Source organism: Zalophus californianus, chromosome 6 (genome assembly GCF_009762305.2).
Source record: "Zalophus californianus isolate mZalCal1 chromosome 6, mZalCal1.pri.v2, whole genome shotgun sequence".
In the NCBI taxonomy this organism is placed as follows: Eukaryota; Metazoa; Chordata; class Mammalia; order Carnivora; family Otariidae; genus Zalophus; species Zalophus californianus.
Window position 1 is genome coordinate 103,608,544 of NC_045600.1, and position 22,036 is coordinate 103,630,579.

General features: G+C 38.8%; 1 protein-coding gene across 9 annotated transcripts in view; it reads left to right on the top strand.

Moving 5' to 3' along the window:
- Window positions 1-22,036, top strand: part of APH1B (aph-1 homolog B, gamma-secretase subunit) — a 78,864-nt gene that overhangs the window by 23,803 nt on the left and 33,025 nt on the right. For 6 of the 9 annotated variants that reach the window (XM_027572136.1, XM_027572132.1, XM_027572135.1 and 3 more), the window contains 2 exons: window positions 6,374-6,568; window positions 10,785-14,609. In XM_027572136.1, the coding sequence (XP_027427937.1) occupies window positions 6,374-6,541 (168 nt within the window). In that variant the 3' untranslated portion in view covers window positions 6,542-6,568; window positions 10,785-14,609. Of the gene's footprint in view, window positions 1-6,373; window positions 6,569-10,784; window positions 14,610-17,015; window positions 17,753-19,575; window positions 20,284-22,036 lie in introns of those variants that run through there. The other 3 variants (XR_003515957.1, XR_003515958.1, XR_003515959.2) reach the window with 3 other exon arrangements.

The window sequence follows — 22,036 nt, forward strand, 5'->3', positions numbered from 1 at the left end:
CTGAAATTCTAAGTATGCCAGTTTTCAAAATAAAATTTAAAAGGAAAGCTTGACTAGATATATTTTTTAAGAACTATTTAATGCTTTGGGTCTGACTTTCATTGTAATTTGTCAGATATTTACATCAGAATTATCCTCACCACTGCCTTGTCCAGACCCTTATGATTTCTCACCTCCAAGTATTGAAAAGGTTCTTTCTGGTGGTGTCCTGCCTCATGTTTCTCTCTTCTCCATCCATTTAGAATTTGTATCAGGTTTTCTCATACTGGGCTCCTTGACTCTGATACATCTAAAGTGCCGTCTTACAAGGATGCCTGGCTGGCTCAGTCAGTAGAGCATGTGACTCTTGATCTCAGGATCATGAGTTCGAGCCTCAAGTGGGGCATTAAAGATTACTTAAAAGATAGATAGATAGATAGATAGATAGATAGATAGATAGATAGATAGATAGATAAAAATGCAATCTTACTGCTTCCCCTACCTAAAACCTTTCAGTGGTGCAGGATACTAAAGTTACCTTTAATATGATGGCAATTATGTGAAGCCAAGTCTTTATTGGAAAAAAGACTGGAAAGAGACTGCATTAAAATATTAACAGCATTTATCTCTGAGTGGATTCTTTACTTTATAGTTTTTGGCATGTTCAAATTTTCTACAATGTACACTTTTATAATCAGAAAGGAAATTACATGAAAAAGCAGATGTCCTTTTTATAGACCCAATCGGCTATTCATTCATTTGACAAATATTTACTGAGTGCCTTCTGTGTTCCAGGCACTGTTCTAGGTAAACAAAGCAGTTTAGTGAACAAAACAAAGATCTGTTTTTACAGTTTAGTGGGGCGAGAGGCATTAAGCAGTAGGCATAATAAATAATAAATTTTATAGTGATAGGCGCTGTGGACACTAGAGCAGGTTAAAAGGAATCCAGAGCATAAGGAGGCAGGAGATGTCAAATTTTTGAATTAGGTGGTCAGAGTAGGCTTCATTGTGAAGGTAACATTTGAGCAAAGAAGTGAAGTAGATTGGTCATGTGACTGTCCGGAGAAAGAGCATCCTGGACTGCATGGCCAGTGGCAAAGTCCTAAGATCAAAGAACTTGCTTGGCATGTTTTTGGAACTAAGGGTGGCCAGAACAGAGTGAGCCAGGGGAAAGTTAGTAGGAAATACTATCACGGAGTTGAAGGTGGGAGGGAAGTAGAGGTTGGAAGTGAGAACCACATCTAAATAATGCAGGACTTTGACATTTACTCTCAGTGAAATGGGTGTCATTGTAGGGTGGTAAGGAGAGGGACATGATCTGACTCATTTTTAAAGGATCACTTTGCTGTGTTAAGAGTAAACTGTAGCAGGGGAAAAGATTATAGTCATCAAGAGGAGGATGGTGATCAAAAGGAATGAGATCTTGCCATTTGCAACGACATGGATGGAACTGGAGGGTGTTGTGCTGAGTGAAATAAGTCAATCAGAGAAAGACATGTATCATATGACCTCACTGATATGAGGAATTCTTAATCTCAGGAAACAAACTGAGGGTTGCTGGAGTGGTGGGGGGTGGGAGGGATTGGGTGGCTGGGTGATAGACACTGGGGAGGGTATGTGCTATGGTGAGCGCTGTGAATTGTGCAAGACTGTTGAATCACGGATCTGTACTTCTGAAACAAATAATGCAATATATGTTAAAAAAAAAAAAGAGGAAGATGGTGATAATTTGGGTGAAATAGCAATAGATATAATGAGAAATGATCAGGTTGAGGACATGTTTTTGAAAGTAGAGCCAACAGTATTTCCTGACAGACTGGATAAAGCATAGGAGAGAAAGAAGAAGAGCCAAGGGTGTTTCCAGGGTTTTGGCCTGGGCAGTTAGAAGGATGGACTTGCCATCGTCTGGGATGGGGAGATCAGGAGTTTATCTGAGCACATTATAAATGTAATAGAAGTGCCTGTTGGACATCTAAATGGTCGTTGGGCAGTTAGATGAAAAAGTCTGGAATTTGGGAGAGAAATCCAGGCCAAAAAAGGTGATTATAAGGAGTAAGTTTAAGCAGACAAGAAGAGACGCCCAAGGACTGAGCCCTGGGATGCTCCCACATTGAGACTGGGGAAAGAGGAGCCAGCAAAGGAGACTGAGAAGGAGCCACTAGTGAGGTTGGAGGAAAATCAGGAGCCAGGTGTCCTGGCAGCCAAATGTATTGAGGAGAAAATGATGAGCTGTAGCAGATGCCTATGGAATAAAACCCAGACTTCTTTGTTTGACCTAAGTCTCTTATCAACCATACTGGTGCAAAACTTACCTCTTGCTGCTCCCCACAGTTCACATCACGCACTCCATCTAAATTGATCCATTATGGCTACCCAACAGGCATGCCTTGTCCATGTTTTATCTGCAGTGATTCATGTCCCCTTAACCTAGGTCAGTTTGGAAAAGTATTCATTCAGTGTGAAACCTCCCTGGAAAAGGTGCATGTTCCAGACTCAGCACAATCATTAGCCCTTAATTCATATCTGTGTTATAACACTTATCCTCAGCATTATTTTATACTTACGTAGTTCTTATATCTCTCCAACTAGAGTTTGGTCATCAAGGATGGGACCTTATCAATCTTTATCTTCAATCCAATAAATGTTTTTAAATATTGAATAGTTGATCTTCTCTTTAATGATTAAAAAGAACCCTGGAAAATGAACTAAAATAAAAAGAACCTGGGAAATTTGAAAGATTATATACCAAGATGTTAACAGTGGTTATCTCTGAATAGCATATTTCAGAGGATGTTTAAGTAATTGTTTTATTAAAATACACATACAGAAAAGTATACAGATCAGAAGCATACATCTTGAGGAATGTAACCTATGTAACTCAAACCCAAATGAAAACTAAAACATTATCAGCGCCCACAAGCCTCCTACCGTGGTCCTGACTTCTAACACTACAGCTTGTCTTGCCTTTTGGTATTTTATGTAAACAGTACCATTTAGTCTTTGCTCTTGTGCCTGATTCCTTTCACTCAATATCATGTTTGTGAGATTCATCTGTGTATATAGCTATTAATTGCTCATTTTTTGCAGTATAGTATTCTACTTTGTGGACTGTACCTTGCTTTGTCCATTCTACAGCAGAAATGGTGTCTCTAACTTCTAACTGTTGTGAATAGTAATGCTTTGAGCATTCTAGTGTATGTCTCTTTTTAATATATGTACACATTTCTTTTGGATATATGTGATATGTGCCTAGGAGTGGAATTGCTGGTCATGGGGTGGACATATGTCAACTGTTCGCACCACTCAGTTTTTCAGAGTAATTGTATCAACTTACATCCCCACTATTAATTTGTGAGTAACAGTTCCTCCCCCTCATCACCAGCAGTTAGTATGTCACGCTTTTTATTGTTACTCATCCCTCTGGGTATATGGTGGTATCACATTGTGGGTTTAGTTTGCATTTCCCTAGTGATTAATGAGATTAAGCATGTCTTCATATATTTATTGGCCATTTGGATAATTCTTGTGTGAAGTGCCTGTTCAAATCTTTTGCCTATAATCCTATTGGGTTGTCTTTTTTATTTTTAGGAGTTTTTTCTGTATTCTCTAGAAAAGGTCTTTGTCAGATGTACCTACTGTAAATAACTTCTACAGTGTGGTTTATCTTTACATCCTCTTTATGTTGTTTTTCTTAATGAGCAAAAGTTCTTCTTTTAATGTAGTTTGATCAATTTTGCTTTATCATTTGCAGTTTTTGTTTTCTGCTCACTAAATATTAACCTGTCTGAATTTCAGGTTTTAAAATTTGTTATTTTACTCATTTGTGTATTTTAATTTTCTAAAACAATCACATATTGCTTCTGTAATTGTTTAAAGGAGAAAAAATTTTAAAGAAACCAAAGAGAAATACAAAAGAACTTAGCACCCTGTGAAGTAAATTAAAATTCAGTGGATTTCTGAAGAATCCAGAAAATGCTCAGTGCCTGCCATGCCCACAGATGCCTCTTGAGAAAAGCACTTTTTCTGCATAAGGTGCCACCTGCAAAATCAGCTCATTTTCCTGACCAGAGCTGATAGGCAGGGTCGGCATCTTAACCAGGGGCATGTGCAGGTAGGGTGAGAGTAAGAACACTGACTCCCATGGAGGCACTCCCCCTGAAGCCCTATGTTATCGGCAGGGGTCTATGGTGACAGGTTGATCCAATCAGATCCTCTCCTTTGTTAAGTGTAAGCATTGGGCTAGTTGGGAGCCCATCTCTCCACATTACTGTCACCCAGGAAAGGAAGTATCCCTCCTTCTCTCGAAGGCCAGTCCCTCCACCTGGGCTCTAGATCCAGTTCTCCGCTACAAGGACTTCACTCTGATTGTGCCCTCAATCCCACACGCCAGCTTTTCCCTCTCTGCATCAGCATATAGACATATCTTAAAACTCTCCACTATTGCCTTTCCCCCATCTAGCCATCACTCCTTTTTTTTTATTCTGTGCCCCATTGCAGCAAAATTTCTCAGAGTTACCTCCACTAATTTTGTCTCCACTTCTTCACCTCTCATACTTCTAGTCCAATCTGGCTTCTGCTCAACTACCCTTCTAAAATTGCACTTGTCAAGATCAAAGAAGACCTCTGTTTCTCCAAATCCAGTGGACATTGGTGTTCTTGTTTTCATCTCAGCAGCCTTTAAAGGAGTTGACCACTCTCTCTGTGAAACACTTTCCCTTTTGACTTCTACATCACACTGTCCTGGCTTTCCTCTTACCCCTCCCCTTTGCTGACTCTTTTTCAGTAAGAGGCCGATAAAATGGTGTTGACACTTTTAATTTGTTCCTGTGATACTAAACAGCACAAAAAATTTATAAATATCCTCAGAGCTTGGTCCTGACTTCTCCTTTCCTTTCTCTCTGTAATAGCTCCCTAGGTAACTGCATTCAGAGCTATGGCTGTCTATGGGCTGTGTTTCTATACTCCTTTTTCTAGCCCAAGCCTCTCCTCTCAGCCCCATATTCATATGCCTAATGCTTTCTTGGCATCTGTCCTTTGAAATCTCGCAGGCATGTCACTCTTAGCTTGTCCTCATTGGGCTTGATTCTTACCCATCACTCTGAGCATAGTCTTTCCCCAAGTCTTTGTCATCTTGTTAAATAGCACCACCACTTACCAAAAGCCATAAACATGGAAATCATTTTGCGCCCCCTTCCCTCACATTCCATCCATCAGCAAGTCCTGTCAGTTCATAACGCCACTCTGTCCATCTCTACTACCGCCACCCTGGTCTAAGTCACCATCCTATACTCTCCTCAACCAGTGTAAAATCTTCTTAACGAGTCTCCCTTGTTTCACCATTGCCTCCTTTAACCCATTCTGTGCAGTTTTAAACATCTAAATCAAGTCACTCAGCTCCCCTACCTTGACCCCTTCTATGACCCTCCATTGCACTGGGGATAAAGTCTCTACACTTCTTACCAATGTGCTGCATAACTGGTTCCTGCCTTCCTCTCTGACCTCATCTCCTGTGCTGCCCCTGCATCTCTACACATCATTAATAACATTCTTCTCAGGTTCTCAGCTGCACCAAGCTCTTTGCCCTCCTGTGGTTCCCTCCCTCAGTCTACACAAGGCTGGCTCTCTCTTCCAACTATATGTCAGTTTAAATGCCACTTCCTCAGGACTTCCCCTGAGCAATCTAAGTAGACCACCTTGTTCTTACCTATCTAGCACCATAACAATTATGATTATCCTATCTAGCATTCATCATAATGTGTAATTATTTGATTCATTTATTTGTTTCTTCATTCATTACTTGTCTCTTACTAGCATATAAGCTCCATTAGGATAGGTACTCTTAGATACTCTGGTCCTCTAGGATAGATACTCTTAGACCAGATATTCTGGTCTTCAGTGTTGTGTAACACAATACCTCTTGACATTCCATCAGTGTTTTTTTAAATGAACTTTTAGAACCCTCAGCAATTGTGCAGCTGAAAAAAGATGCTATTCCCTCATGTTCCCTTGAATACTAAGGATTCATCCTAAAGTAACTTGGACTTGTCTTACTTTCTTGCAAATTGTAAGAGCCAGTTAATACAGAAGTTATTACAAACTGGGCTCAGCTTGTATAACATGTATCTTCCATTGGGTATTCCATTAGATTCTGACTTCTAGTTACTCTCTAGGTTTTCCATTTGAATATAGGAAAGCACACTTCCATGGGCTAGTGTCTGTTGACAAGGTTGGTTCTGTGTCTTTGTGGTACTCAGTATGTGACAGACATGATGTGTTTGGTGAAACACAGCCCAGCTGTTGAAAGTAGCCTATATTTTCCTTTATCTTTGGTTACTCTGCATGTTCAGTAAGCTCACTGTTATTACACAAGCTGATTTATTTTTCTTTTGCAGACCTTCATAAGTCCTCATTATGGAATCAATCTGGTGTCAACATATATAATTATGGTACTTATGGGCATCTGGGCATTCTTTGTTGCTGGAGGCAGCTGCCGAAGCCTGAAATTTTGCCTACTCTGCCAAGACAAGGACTTCCTCCTTTTCAACCAGCGCTCCAGATAACCTCTGAGAACCAGCACCTGTCAAACAGTAAGCTGCATCTTTAGAGGAAGCACAACTGTGCCTTTTTCTAAAAATTCCTTTTCCTGGTAGAATTGAGAAAAAACAAAACCATCTAGATAAAATCGGACTTTCACACAACAGCTCTCTGAAAGGGATGTGTTAGCGGATGTACATGTCCTGGCTGTACATTAGAATACCACCTAGGGAAGTACATGGAATATTGTTATCTGGGCTCCGCCTTCCACATTTACTTGGTCAGGGCATTTGGTAATTTTTAGGATTTTATTTATTTGAGGAGGGGGGATAAGCAGGGGGAGAGGGACAAGCAGACTCTGCGCTGAGCGTGGAGCCTCATGTGGAGCTCAGTCTCAGGACCCTGAGATCATGACCTGAGCTGAAACTAAGAGTCCGATGCCCAACCAACTGAGCCACCCAGGCACCTCTGGGAATTTGGTAATTTTTAAAAGCTTCCCAGATGACTCTGATATGCAGCCAATTTAAGAACTATCGGTGTCCAAATAGGAACTTTCTAAGAACACCATAAATGAATAAAAGTCAGATGTTTAGCTGTCTCTCAACTCAGCTTGTGCTGAGCAGGGAAATCTGTCAATGTCAAATCCTGCTTGGCCTTTGTCTGTTAAGTTATGAAGTCACAAAAGGCTAAAGGGCTCTCATCCCTATGAACCGTTTTCATGTTCTTTACTAGTACCCTATTTTATGAGAACATGGCAGGTTGGCTTCTACATGCAATAGTAAATTGCACTGACTTACTATGATAATTTAGCCAAAGTCAGCTATTGATTAACAAGCTGCATTTTTTCTGTAGTTTTTACTCTAGATTTTGCTTCTTGAGGCATTACATTTTTGTGAGCATCGATTCCGTTTCTTTAACTAAAAACCAATTTTTTTCTGATTTCTGGGAAGATATTATAAACCAAGAATTTTTGTGCAACTTCTGTAAGTCTTTTCTGGGTTTAAGGCTTTTCATGAGCTGTATCCCAAGGCAGTGTTTACCAGCTGAGAGCAGGGAGCGGGGCTGGTTGACGTGAAGCCTGTGTGCTATCTCTGAGCAGTTCTGCCGGTTGCTGAGTGATGTGCCCTGGGACAGACTTCACTAGCGCGGGTGGAAGCTTATCAAAAGCATGAGGAAAACAAGCCAAGAGAGTGATGTTGACACTTCTAATTTGCTCCTGTGATACTAACCAGCACCCCCTTCCCCCTAAGTGAGGTAGTGTAAAATTGAAAATGTCTTAAACTGCCAAATTCATGCTTTTACAAAATCCATATAATCTTTAGATCTAGCAAATGTCTCTGGGTTTTAGTAGCAGCTATAACCTTCCCTGTCTAGGAATACCCAAGGTGTTTGTGCAGCTTCTAGGCAACCCTTTTGATTTCTTTCATAAAGAGGAAATGCCAGTGAATTGTGCCTTTACTAACTAGAAATTGTTCCCAGTTGATAGCTTTTAGGGAGCGGATGGTGTGAAATGAAAATTCCCTACACATTAAAGTGATAAGCTCAATGGATCCCACGTGTACAGAACATCCAAAAGAAATAGGAGCAGCAATGAGAGGGCTCACCAGTGCCATGACAGATGGAAGAATTTGACAGTACTGTGGTGGGGAAGAATAATGAACATGTTTAAAATGGAAAAGTGGCCAATATTTTGAGCTAGCCACACATCATTTCAGGGCCAGAACCTCTCACATGAACTAGACCTTTATCAGTGAAATCCCTTCCCATGGTTAAATAACTAGAATTCTCAATCTAGGGATTCAAGAGAAATAGGATTTCCAGCAAGGCTGTAAACAGTCCCTAGCAATTATAGTTATTCCCCTAAAATTTACTTCTCAACACTGATACCAGTGCTTCCATTGGAGTTGGTGGTTTTTCACCATTTTACAGGATTTTCCTTAGACTGGAAGAGTCATAGGAAGAGTCAAGGACTGAGAGACTGAACAGTGAAATTTACTGTGCAGAGTTGAGGGGAATGAGATACCCATGGAACTGGGCTTTAATCCTGTCGGAACATGGTGTTCTTTGATGGACAGAATAAGAAAAATGTATAGTTGGTTATCACTATTGACTTACAAATCTCTTAAATGGATAGTCTGATAAAATATTTGATCTGTAAAGTATTGAAAAATATGAGCATTAATGGTCTAATATTAAGTAAAGAAGCTGGGATACTGTAAAATCTCATTTATAAAAACTTGTCAGGCAAGAGGAAATTTTTCTTTGTTGGTCAGACTCTTGTCTGAAGAAATTATTTAATAATCTCTGATGCCCTCTAAATAAAGGAACTTTGTACTGCTGATTTCTCTTAAAATGTGAGCATTGCCATAATCAGTTTAGGCACTGTTTTTACAAATAGCCCTGCTTTGCCTGATGCCAAGGGCGCCCAGAGGGAGAGTATGGTTTTTCTCTGTTGCTGTGTATAGACTGAGATGCCTTTTTTTTTTCTCCGCATTTGTTGATATCTATGAGGAGCCTTCTGAGCCCTGATAGTATTTGAAGAGGAAGAGGTGGTGTTGATATTTTATGTTCTCCTCCACACAAAGGTTTCTCAGTTTGGAAGGAAATGGTATAGTTAAAGTTGACCTTGGAATGTGAATATTGTTGCAGTGCTTGAATATTTTGCCATGTGATTAATAGAGATTGATTTTGTTGCTCTCTAATAAATTTGTATTTATCTTTTATTCATTTAAGTTAGTTGTAACTGGAGAAGTTTTGTTACCTCAATCCTGGCCTGCCTGGCTGATAATATAGTAGTAGCAGCCTCTTTTAGAGCATCTATCTAATGAAAACGTGGCTGAAAGGAAGAAATGATGAAAACTGCAGATTGCATAGAGAATGGCTTTTGTTCTCATTGTTAATTTTTTTTTTTTAAAGCACATTTCAATGTTGGCTGAGAGTGGCAAATTCACATCAAAAATACTAGGTGTTCTTGTCCATAGAGTTGGGTGCAGGATAAGCAGTTGTGACAGGAACTTCCTCCTATGTGTACTCCTCTACTTTGCAGTCACCTCCGACTAGCCCCGAGGCAGAATTAGCAGTCACTGTGGGCCTGAGGGCTCCAGGGAGGACAGGGTGGCAGTCTGTCTTGGGCAGCAGCAGCAGCCTGCTCCCTGGGAAGAGCTCCTTGAAATTGCTAGCTCTCATTGGTTAACTTTTTGTTGGGTCCTACTGTTCCTAACTCCAGGTGGACAAAGTAGATATCACAAAAAAACAATTTTAAAGTGCTTTGCTTAGAGCATTTTGTTTATGATTGCAATGTTTTCAGTTCTTATTTAATAAAAGGCATTACTTCTATTAAATTCTAGTGTTTAGAGAGGTGGCTGCTATATGTATCGTTTTATATAAGTATACAATATGTATCGTTTTATATAAGTTATGCTGTTATGTCATATATACTTGTAATATCAGGCCTTGCATTCAATACACAATGCAGTAGACTCTTTCCAGACCTGTATTTTTCAGTGAACAATAAAAGTATTGTTTGGCACTACTCGTTTCCCATGTGTCCTCTTCTTTGGAGCAGTGTATTCTTCAGTATCTGTTGTTACACTTTTTGTCTCTTATAAGACTTGGCTATATATTCTGTTGTTTATGACTGGTCAGCTCTGAGACTTTTTAAAGAGAAATCTTTGTTACCTTAAAATTCATAAGGCCTATTTCATTTTTGTGTGTTCAGAAACAGTTTGGTGCAGAGAAGTTCTTTGAGATGTCTCAAACCAAGTGGAAGATTATTCTCAAAGATCCTGGAAACTCACCCTGAAAAATCTACTCTAAGTAATTGTAAAACAGGGAATTTATAGAATATCACATAATAGTGGCTAAAGATGGCAGTTGGTTGACAAGGAGAGTAGAGTTTAGTTTTTACCCAGTGACCCTGAGCAACCCATGGAGTCCTTTTGTTTTTTTCTCCCCTTGGTGTGGAGACAGTGCAGTGAAGGGGTTGAGCTTGGCTTTTACCGACAGGCTATATAGAGAATTGTTATGGCCTGAAACTCAAACCATGTGATGCCTGTTCACTCTGGTTTGAAATGAGGCTGCTCTAGGTTTATCTTGACTGTGTTATTAGATGAAATATCCTCAGGGACCAAGAGCTTTTTAGTCCTCACTGTAAACCAGTGGAAGAGGTGTACATTTCTTAGGTAACAGCCCAGATTTGTGTGCAATTTGTTTGGCCCTTCCCCACTGAAACTGTGGCTCTAGTTTAATTGTTGTTTGTTTGGTATTTAGTTGGAACAAGGACTTCCCCTGTGTCCAGCCTCAACATGTGAGAAACCTCCAGTGGAAAGAAGTACATAGTTTATCTTCACCTCATTGAAAATGCTGAATAGATGAACCACTCAACCACTCAACTGGCTTATGGATTCAGTCGCAGTAAAAGAATTTTTAAGGATTTGACACATTCTCAGGTGACCATAATAGATGCTGAGCCCTGAGCAGGGGTCCCAGCTTTAAGACTCAGTAATAGGAGGTACTTGCTGTGTAAGTGTGGATCACTGTAAATTCTTCTTCTACCTAGTAGTAAAACCATTCATTTTTCAGTGCTTGAGCAAAATCGGAGATGGGGTTTGTAGTGTTTAATCAGGGCCTACCATGCACAGAACACTGTATTAGATACTTTAAAAGGATGGAAAAGAACAAAATGGTGGAGATCTTTATCTTCCGGGAACATACAATCTAACTGCCTGGATTAGAACACATAAATATTACCTAATGTATTACCAATTATGAAATAATATAGAATAGCTTGAGTGCATGATACTTGAAATTTTAGCAGTAGATGAAAGGCACCTGGGTAATGGATATAGATCCAGAGGAAAAGGTGGGACTGAGGACTGAACCCTGGGGCTCTCCAATTGAGATGTTGGAAAGGGGAAGTGGAGTTGTCCACTGAGGAAAGAAGGAAAGTCAGGAGAGTGTGATGGCCTGAGAGGGGAAAGTATGTCAAATGCTGTTGAATAATGAGCAAGATGAGGAGTAAGAATTGATGATTACATATGGAGAGGTAGAATTTTAGTGTAGGGGTGAATACCTAAATGGAGTATATTATAAGGACATAAGACATAGCATATCAAGGACAGATAACCATTATAAATATAGTAGGGGAAAGGGATGATAGCCTGAGGAGGATGAGGGGGCAACAGAGAGTGTTTTTCTACCCCCCCAATAATAAATCATTATAACAGCATGTATGTGTAAAGATGGGAATCACTCAGTGGAAAGGGAAAAATTGATGATGCAGGAGATGGGGGGATAGTTGCCAAAGCAAAGTACCTGAGGGAGTAGAGTGAAATTTTTAGCACTAATTTTAGCTTATATTAGATATTAAGATCAATGACTTAAGCTTCTACTTAAACTAGAAAGAGAGGAACAAACTAAGGCTAAGATAAGTGGAAGAAAGGACGTAATGAAGAGAAGAGCAAAAATCAGAAAGCAGAAAAACAATGGAGAATTTCAATAAAACAAAAATCTGGTTCTTTGAGAAAATCCATAAAACTGATAAAGCTCTGGCCAGATTGATAAGGAAAAAAAGAAGGTATAAATTATGACTAGCACTACAGATACTACATTTATTAAATAAAAATGGAGTATTAAAAACAACTTAATGCCAATAAATTTAAAACTTAGGTGAAATGGACAAGTCCCTTTAAAAAAAAGTTCAAGAAGAAATTAAAAATCTGAATATCCCTTCAGACTATGTTTTTTCTTGTTAACATGCCTTATAATTATTTATTAGAAGCTGGACATCATATATTGAATAACAGGAACTGAAATAGGGTTTTAGTGTAAGTTTTATGTTAATCTGGGCAAGAGTTGGAGTGTATTTAATGTTTGTTGCAGCTCTCAGTACCAGAGGCTTCAGATTCCTCTAGTGGCCTTGTTTTTGTCTGCTCCCTTGACTTTGGGCTTCCCTGTGTGCTCTTCATCAAAAAAAGTCTGTGTCTTACAGCTCTTTCAGCTATAATCCACTGTTATTATGTTGGAAATCTATTGGTGTGACAGTAAGATGTAAGAGAAAGAATGTGTCCTATAATCTTAAGATTAAATTTCAGTTTCTTAGGGGCACCTGAGTGGCTCAGTCCTTTGGATATCCGACTCTTGATTTCAGCTCAGGTCATGATCTCAGGGTCTTGAGATCGAGCCCCACATTGGGCTCCTCGCTGAGCGTGGAGCCTGCTTGAGATTCTCTCTCTCCCTCTCCCTTTGTGCCCCCATCCCTGGTCCCTGCATTCGGATGCTTTCTCTCTCTCTAAAAAAAATTTTTTCAATTTTTTTAGTGGGCCTGCATCCTTAGACTAAGTGTCTCTTAGCTTTTTACCCCCATAAGAAAGGAAAGACAAAGGGGCCTAGAGTGGAAGAAATGCCCTTTCCCCTAGATAGGATAAGGCTCTTATAAGATCTTTTTCTCTGGAGAGTAGGTCTTTGTTATGGAGAGCACTGGACATATTTTACAATGATTGCTCTTACCCCTACCCTGCCAGAGCCATGGAGGATTGATTCTGAGATTCTGGTAGTGTTCCTGGCGGTAAAACCTACAAAAATGTGAGCCTCCTAAGATTGTGTGCTAGTCTTAGGAATTTCTAACTGTTATGCTATTCCACAATCAGACTCCAGCAATTTGTCAAAATTAGCATTTAAGTATCCCTACGGATTTATGGCTCTAGTGGCTTCTGCTCTAGGCAAGCAAATCTCAGTTGTGACTCTCTGGATTCACCTCTATCTCCAGATTTCAGGGTGGTGGTTTGACCTGAGACCTCAGTTCTCTAACAGATGCAAGATTATTGATTTTTATTTTGTTTAGTGTTTTCTTGTTGTAAGGATGGGAGTGATAACTTCCAAGCTCTTTACATGTTGGAGCTAACTAGAAATCCCCTATATCAAAGAAATTGAATTTGTAGTTTCATGAGGGAAATTCTTAGAAGCCTTCATTGGAGAATTCTACCAAAGAGAAAGAAGCAATACCAATTCTACACAAACTGTTCTAGAAAATAGAAGAGATGGCACACTTTCCAATTCATTCTATGAGCGTTAACAAACATTACTTGGTAACAAAGCCAAAGATATTTTATTATAAATGAAAACAAAAATAAAACTACAGACCATTCTCTCATGTAGATACATGTAAAAATCCTCAACAATGTTTTGGAAAATTGAATTCAGTAATACATGTGACCAAATGGAGTTTATCCCAATAATACAAGATTAGTTTAACATATAAATATCATTGAGTTCAGCATGTTAACAGACTAAAACAAACATATGATTATATCAATAGATACAAAAAAAGCTTCTGACAAAATCTAACTTCTCATTTTTTTATTAAACAGCAACAACTCTTGGCAAGCTAGGACTAGAAAGGAATTTCTCTAACATGAAAAGAAGACATCTATGTAAAACCTATATCTAAGGCCATACCTAATGGGGATAAAAGACTGAATGCTTTCTCCACTAAGATTGGAAATAAGGCAAGGATGTCCATACTCGCCACCTTGATTCAGCATTGTACTGGAGGTCCTAAGGGCCTGTACAAAAAAGGCGAGAAAAGGAAATAAGTCATCAGATTGGAAAGGAAGAAATAAATTCTCTATTTTCAGATAATATAAATTATTGGTGTAGAAAGTCCTAAGGAAACTACAAAAAGGTGACTGGAACTACTTAGCGAATTTAGCAGGGTTATAGGATAATAAGACTCAATTTTTGACACAAATCAATCATGTTTATAGCAGCAAACAATTGGAAATTGAAATTGGTTGGCTCTCTAGAACTAGTTTGCTTCTCAAACTCTATAGTGAAAGGCCATTAAAAAAAAAACTTTCTAATCCATCACAGATCACTACTTTTGTAAAATACAACAAAAATGAATTATTATGAAAATGTGATGACAGACATTCAAATTACAAACCCAGAATTGTTCTTACTAGAGTCAACAGATATAAAATTACGTTCAGTAAGTAAAATCAAGGCAACATGGAAAAAAAAAGAACTGCAAAATGTATATGTTTACTGACAATGTGCTTACCGGCAATTAATACAGAATCAGTATTATACACAAAACTTTTTGTTCTGTTTTAACTGAACAAGATGTCACGAAAGAAAAGGCAATTCTCCATATTAAATGTCTATTTAACACACTCTGAAAGAATAATACCCAGTATATCAATATTTAAACTTTTTAATGTGATAAACTTATGTTTTGTTTGTTAATTTACCTAGTCTAGATTGGGCTGATACAATGCTGCTTTCAGAGAATAAAGCATATTTAAAGTCCTTCTCTGAACAAGGCAGAGGATCATAGGGGAAGAGACAAAAAATGAAGATGAAACCAGAGAGGGAGACAAACCATAAGAGACTCTTAATCTCAGGAAACAAACTGAGGGTTGCTGGAGTGGTGGGGGGTGGGAGGGATGGGGTGGCTGGGTGATAGACATTGGGGAGGGTATGTGCTATGGTGAGCGCTGTGAATTGTGTAAGACTGAGGAATCACAGACCTGTGCCCCTGAAACAAATAGTACATTATATGTTAATTAAAAAAATAAATCTCTGTTTATCCTACTAGATACCAAAATATACCACAAATCTACAATAATGGATATGGATAGAAGATTCCAGAGCAGGCCCATGTATATATGAAAATCTAGTATAGAACATAAATGACATTTCAAATTAACAGGAAGAATCAGCTATTCAATAAATGGGCTATTTGATGTTTTATTTGATTATATTTGAGGGGGAGAAAGTAAAACCAGGTCCTTATTTTGCTTTTTCTATAAAACAAAATGTAAAGATTAAAAATTCAAATGCAAGAAGTGAAACTATAAAAGAACTAAAAAAAAATTAGAATACAGTTGATCCTTGAACAATGCGGGAGTTAGTCGCGTTGATCCTCCTACCCACTCTGCGTGTAGTTGAAAATATACACATAACTTTTGACTCTCTAAAAACTCAACTACCACTAGCCTACTGTTGACTGGAAGCCTTACTGATATAAATAGATGATTATCACATATTTTATATGTTACATGTATTACATACTGTTTTCTTAAAGTAAGCTAGAGAAAATGTTATTTTAAAAATCATAAGAGGGACACCTGGGTGGCTCAGTTGGTTAAGCATCTATCTTTGGCTCAGGTCATGATCTCGGGGTTCTGGAATTGAGCCTCTCATCAGGCTCCCTGCTCAGTGGGGAGTCTGCTTTTCCTGCTACCTCTGCCCCTCCTCCTCATCTCTAGCTCTGTCTCTCAAATTAAAAAAAAAAATCTTTAAAAAAATCACAAGAGAAAATACATTTATAGTACTGTACTATATTTATTAACACTATGTTGTGTGTTTACAAGATGAATAGTCTTGTCAGTATATACATCAATATTTTTTTTTAAGATTATTTATTTGACAGAGAGAGACAGCGAGAGAGGGACACAAGCAGAGGGAGTGGGAGAGGGAGAAGCAGGCGTCCCACTGAGCAGGGAGCCCGATGCGGGGCTCGATCCCAGGACCCTGGGACCATGACCTGAGCCGAAGGCAGACGCTTAACAACTGAGCCACCCAGGTGCCCCAGTATTTTCTTATATGATACAAAAACACTGTAGATGTTATATGTATTAACACTAGACATCAAAACTGAAAAGATAATGTGAAAAGGTTATATTTATTTCAGGTATAACAACTCATGGATAGTGAATAACAATGCACTGATAATGAAGAAGCAACAATATGATTGCTTTATGGTAATCATATTTTTATGTAATCAATAAGATTGCTTTATGGTAGCCTAGCCTACACACTACTGAATGAATTGTTATAAAATTTTTATGGCATACAGTATTATAGTCCTATTCATAATACAGTATTAGAAACATTGTTATATTTTTTAAAAAACTACTTGTGATGATAGGCTGATAAGCAGTTTCTCCAATTATGAGAGGCATACTGTAATTCTTGAAAGCAAAGTTCTAAAACAAAACTAACACAATGTTAATTTTATATTAACTATCACTCACCTTACGCCTATGTGAGGATGGGCTGTCCACTTCCATATCAGTCCCATACACGATGTTCTCTGTGATAAACCCTTGCGTGATGCTGGTAATGGTGACACAGAAATGTCTCACACAGTTCTTGTCCCGCAGTTAGTAGGTTTTCATATGAAGACGCAAACACAACAGTTAAGTTTATTGACTGTATGCCATGATGATTAGTACTGTTCATTAAGTGGAAGTGAATCATCATGAAGGTCTTCACCCTCATCATCTTCACACTGAGTGGGCTGGGGAGGAGGAGGGAGAGGAAGGGTTGGTCTTGCTGTCTCAGGGGTGGCAGTGAGGGAAGAGGTAGAGGAGGCAGGAGGGGAGGCAGGCACACTCGGTGTGACTTTATGCAAATACATCATAATTTGTCTGACTTTTTCATTTCTCTAAAACTGTTTCTATATGGTACCAATTCTTCTTCCACCATTTGCTTTAGTTTCAGTGCCTGAATCGTGGAAGGGTCCATGTAGAAGTCAAAGCAGTCTTGAATCATCAGAACGCTTCTGCCAGATTGTCTGTCAACCTGTTTTCTGGCACTGCTTCTTCTGTGTCTCCTTCCTCATCATCTGGCACTGGTTCCGAAGCACTCATCTCCATGAAGTCATCTGTTCATTCCTCTGATGTGATGTGTATTAGCTCTTGAGTTTCTCCAAGATCCATATCTTGAAACTCACCTTTATTGACATATCCACAGTCTCCTTCATGATTTCCTTGATTGGTTCTGTTGTAAATCCTGTGAAGTCAGGCACAACATCTGGGCAGTTTCCTCCAGGAGGAATTTATTGTTTCTGGCTTGATGCTTTCATGGCTTTTCCTAGAACAATTATGGCATCTTTGATGGTGTGATCCTTCCAGACTTTCATGATGTTTTCCCTATCAGGATTCTTTTCCATAATGTTGACGGTATGAGCCTTAAAGGTCTTATGACCCCCTGATCTGAGACTGAATTAGAGACATTGTTTGTGTTTGGGAGTAAGTAAACCACTTTGACACCTTCTTTGTTGAACTCATGGGGTTCCGGGTGGCCAGAAAAATTGTCCACTATCAAAAGAACTCTAGGGGTGCCTGGATGGTTCAGTTAGTTAAGTGTCCAACTCTTAATTTTGGCTCAGGTCAGGATCTCAGGGTCTTGAGATCGAGCCCCTGATCAGGCTCTGTGCTGGGCGTGGAACCTGCTTAAAATTCTCTCTCTCTCTCTGCCCCTCTGCCCACCCCCCCCAAAAAAAAGAACTTTAAAAGGCAGTCACTTACTGGGGCACCTGGCTGGCTCATTCGGAAGAGCATGCAAATCTTTATCTTGGGGTTGTAAGTTCAAGCCCCATGTTGGGTGTAGAGATTACAAAAGAATAAATAAACTTAAAAAAAAAAAAAAAAAAGGCAATCACTTACTGGCAAGGTGCTTCCTGACTTCAGGCTCATCGATGGAACCAATCCAGAAAAAGAGTTCTCATCATCCAGGCGTTCTTATACAACCAAAAGACTGGCAGCTGGTATTTATCTTTTCCTTTCAAGGCTTGGGGCTTAGTAGCATTATAGATAAGGACAGTCCTCATCCATAAAGCTGACTGCATTTGCACAAAACAGTAGTTAGCCTATTTTTATTGCCTTAAATCCTAGTGCTCAATTCTTTATTAAGGAATGTCTTTTGGGGGGCACCTGGGTGGCTCAGTCGTTAAGCGTCTGCCTTCGGCTCAAGTCATGATCTCAGGGTCCTGAGATCGAGCCCCATGTCGGGCTCCCTGCTTGGCAGGAAGCCTGCTTCTCCCTCTCCCACTCCCCCTGCTTGTGTTCCCTCTCTTGCTGTGTCTCTCTCTGTCAAATAAATAAATAAAATCTTTAAAAAAAAGAGAGAGAAAGAAAAGGAAGGAAGGGAAGAAGAAAGAAAAAGAAAGAAAGAAAAAGGAAGGAAGGAAGAAAGGAAAGAAAGGAAAGAAAGAAAGAAATGTCCTTTGGGGCATTTTTTTTTTCTAGAATAGGGTACTTTTGTCTGCATTAAAAACCTGTTCAGGTAAATATTCTTTCTCAACAGTGATTTTCTTAATGGTGAGTAGGAGCTCATCTGTTGTCTCTAGGTTGGCAGAAGCTGCTTCTCTTGTTATTTTGACACTTTTTAAGCCAAACTTCTTTCTAAAATTATCAAGCCACTCTTTGCTGGCATTAAATTCTCCAGTTTTAGATCCTTCACCTTCCTTTTGCTTTAAGTTGTCATATAATGACTGCTTTTTCTCAAATCATATTAGAGTCTACAGGAATGCCTTTCTTATAGCAATGCTGCAGTCACATAAAAGCTGCATTTTCAATACAAGATAAAGGTATTTTGCAAAAAAGTGCAAGGTTTTTGCACCTGCTGGCATAACCGCAGTGACGGCTTCATGAATTTCCTTTCCCCCGCCACAGTGGTCCTTACGCTGGATTAATTTACCTTGAAATGGCAGGCAACCACAGCTGCAGACCTCAAACTATGGTATAAATCAAGCAGTTCAACTTTTTCTTGTAATGTCTGTTTTTTCTGTTTCTTAGGAGCACTTCCAGCATCACTAGTGGCACTGCAGAGGGGTCCCATAGTGTTATTCAAGGTTTACAGTTTTGCACTGAACATAATGGAAAATATGTGAGAATGGGAGAGCTCACTTTTTACTGTGAGATGCAATTTTACTGGAGAGGTGAATTGGTCATGCAGAGATGATTACTATCACACAGCATTTTAAGTGGATACTTGCAACACTTGAGTTCACCTCAATAGCAACAGGAGGTGGCTGTGAAATTATTATGGTAGTGCAGTATGTACTGCAGTAAATTTTATGCAGTGAAGATTTAATACTGCATCTTTATGTTTGTTTACCTTTCTCGTATGTGCATAAATTTTGATAAATTTTAACTTTTTATAATAGATGTGTGCATATTTTATGGAAGTAAGTGATAAAGTAGACTAGTATCTACATCTGTTTTATGCATGACATACCTAACATTTTCTTAATTTTTTTGATATTTCTCAGCTATGCAGTTTGTCTACAAGCTTTTCAAATTGTTGCAAGTCTCCAAAAATTTTTTAATATGCTTATTGAAAAAAGTCTGCCGGTAAGTGGACCAGCCCAGTTCAAACTTGTGTTGCTTAGGGGTCAACTGTAGTTTCATAATCTTAAGGTGGATAGACTATTTCTCAGCACTTTATTATAAATCACAAAGGGAAAAAATGGACAGATTTGACTGCATAAAATTTAAAACAGCAAAAGATACCCTAAACAAAGAAGACTGGGAGAAATACCTATGGCTTATACTCCAAAGAGTTGCCACCTGTAATATATAAGAAGCCTCTCTAAATAAAAAAAGATTGATTTAGTGAAGTGATCCATGGACATAAACAGATAATTCACAGATAAAATGTAATAGCCAATAAACATAACGTAAAATGCTAAACTATTAATAAAAGAAATACAAAACAAGCAAATAATTTTTAGATTATCAGATTGTCAAAGATGAAAAAGATTGATAATATCAAGGATTGTTGAACATATGGTGGAAGCAGCATGTTGTGAGAAAGCAAATTAGTACAACCCTTTGGGTGGTGATTTAGCATAATTCATTATATCTATAAAATTTTGAGATGTAGCCCGGTGATGGGTATTAAGGAGGGCACGTACTGCATGGAGCCCTGGGTGTTATATGAAAACAATGGATCGTGGATCACCACATCAAAAACTAATGATGTGGGGCACCTGGGTGGCTCAGATAGTTAAAGCGTCTGCCTTCGGCTCAGGTCATGATCCCAGGGTCCTGGGATCGAGCCCCGCATCGGGTTCCCTGCTCAGCAGGGGCCTGCTTCTCCCCCTGCTCATATTCTCTGTCTCTCTCTCTCTCTCTGTATCTCTGTGTCTCGAATGAATAAATAAAAAAAAAAAGCTTAAAAAAAACCTAATGATGTATGGTGACTAACGTAACATAATAAAATTAAGAAAAAAAAGAACCAACTGAAAAAAAATTTTTTTGAGATGTTCATGTTTTGAACCAGCAATTCCTTTTCTAGGAATTTATCCTATTGAAATATATTCAAGTAATGGTAAGGAATTTGCAACAATGTCTGTCAGTAGAGCTTTGCCTCAAAGAACAGAATGCTTTATAGCCATTAAAAAGAACGAGGATGTTTGGAACATGTTAGAAAACAAAAGCAAGGTATAGATCATTCTTTCATTCCCCAGGCCATTGTCATTAGGCCAGACATTGTGCTGGATACTGAGAATGTGAAAGTGAAAGTAGACAGGCACGATCCTAGCCCTTACGGAGCGCACAATATGTATTCTATTAGTCCATTTTATTAAAAATATCGAAGTATGCACACTGGCACATAAAGGCTGGAAAGATAAAACTAAATTGTTAGCAATGCTTATTTTGGGATTGGGGGGACTTTTGGCTTTATAGATATATTATTTGTATTTTTTTAATGAGCATACATTGTTTATGTAATCAGATAAAACTATACTCTAAGCGCTTCCATGATTTCTGTTGTCCTTACTAGAAAATGCACATCATTCGAGGCCTTTCACAGTCTGATCCCAGCCACTTTTTCCTGCCTCCCACCATCCCCTGTCTTCCTCTCCCAGACAGTCTCAAGCACATCCCTGAGATCTCTATTATACCTCCACATACTTGCTCTTGTCTTCAGTTCCAACCTGAAAGAAAGCATCCTATCCCTCCTTCAAGGTCCTACTCAGATGTTACCCTTTGTGAAATCGTTCCTGATTAGACTCAAAGCAAGTGGCTTTGTCCACTGTTACCCCTTAGCATAATGTTTTTAAATCAAGGAATAATTTACATACAATAAAATGGGCAGATTTAAAGTATACAATTGGATGAGTTTTGACAAATGGATGCACATGTGTAACCACCACCCCTATCAAGATCTCCAGCTGGGTCCCTTGCGCTCCTTTCTAGTCGATCCACACCGCCTTCCACAGAGGCAACCGCTGGTTCCAACTTCTATCACCATAGATTAATTTCACTTGTTTTGAACTTTATATAAATGGAATAACACTACATGTACTCTTTTGTGGCTGACTTCTTTCATCCAACATAATTTTCTGAGATTCATCCATGTTTTTTGTTTATCAATAATTTACAACTTTTTGCTGAATAGCATTCCATCTTTTGGATATACAATTTGCTTAGCCGTTCTTCTGTTGATGGGCACATAGTCTTGTTTTCAGGCTGCTCTTCTATATACTATGGTTAGTGGTTTCTGCTTGCTTCCCCAAATGAGATTATGATACCATTTATCATTGAATATGGGAACTCTCTGAATCATGTTTGAATCCCCATCACTTAATCTGTGCTCAGCAGACAGTAGTTATTCATTATATTTATGCTTTTGAATAAGGGGGTATGAGAAAGGAGGTCAGTTGGAAATTACTTTGAATGATGGAAGAGAGATAAAGGAAAATGCTGTTCTGACACCAGATGTGT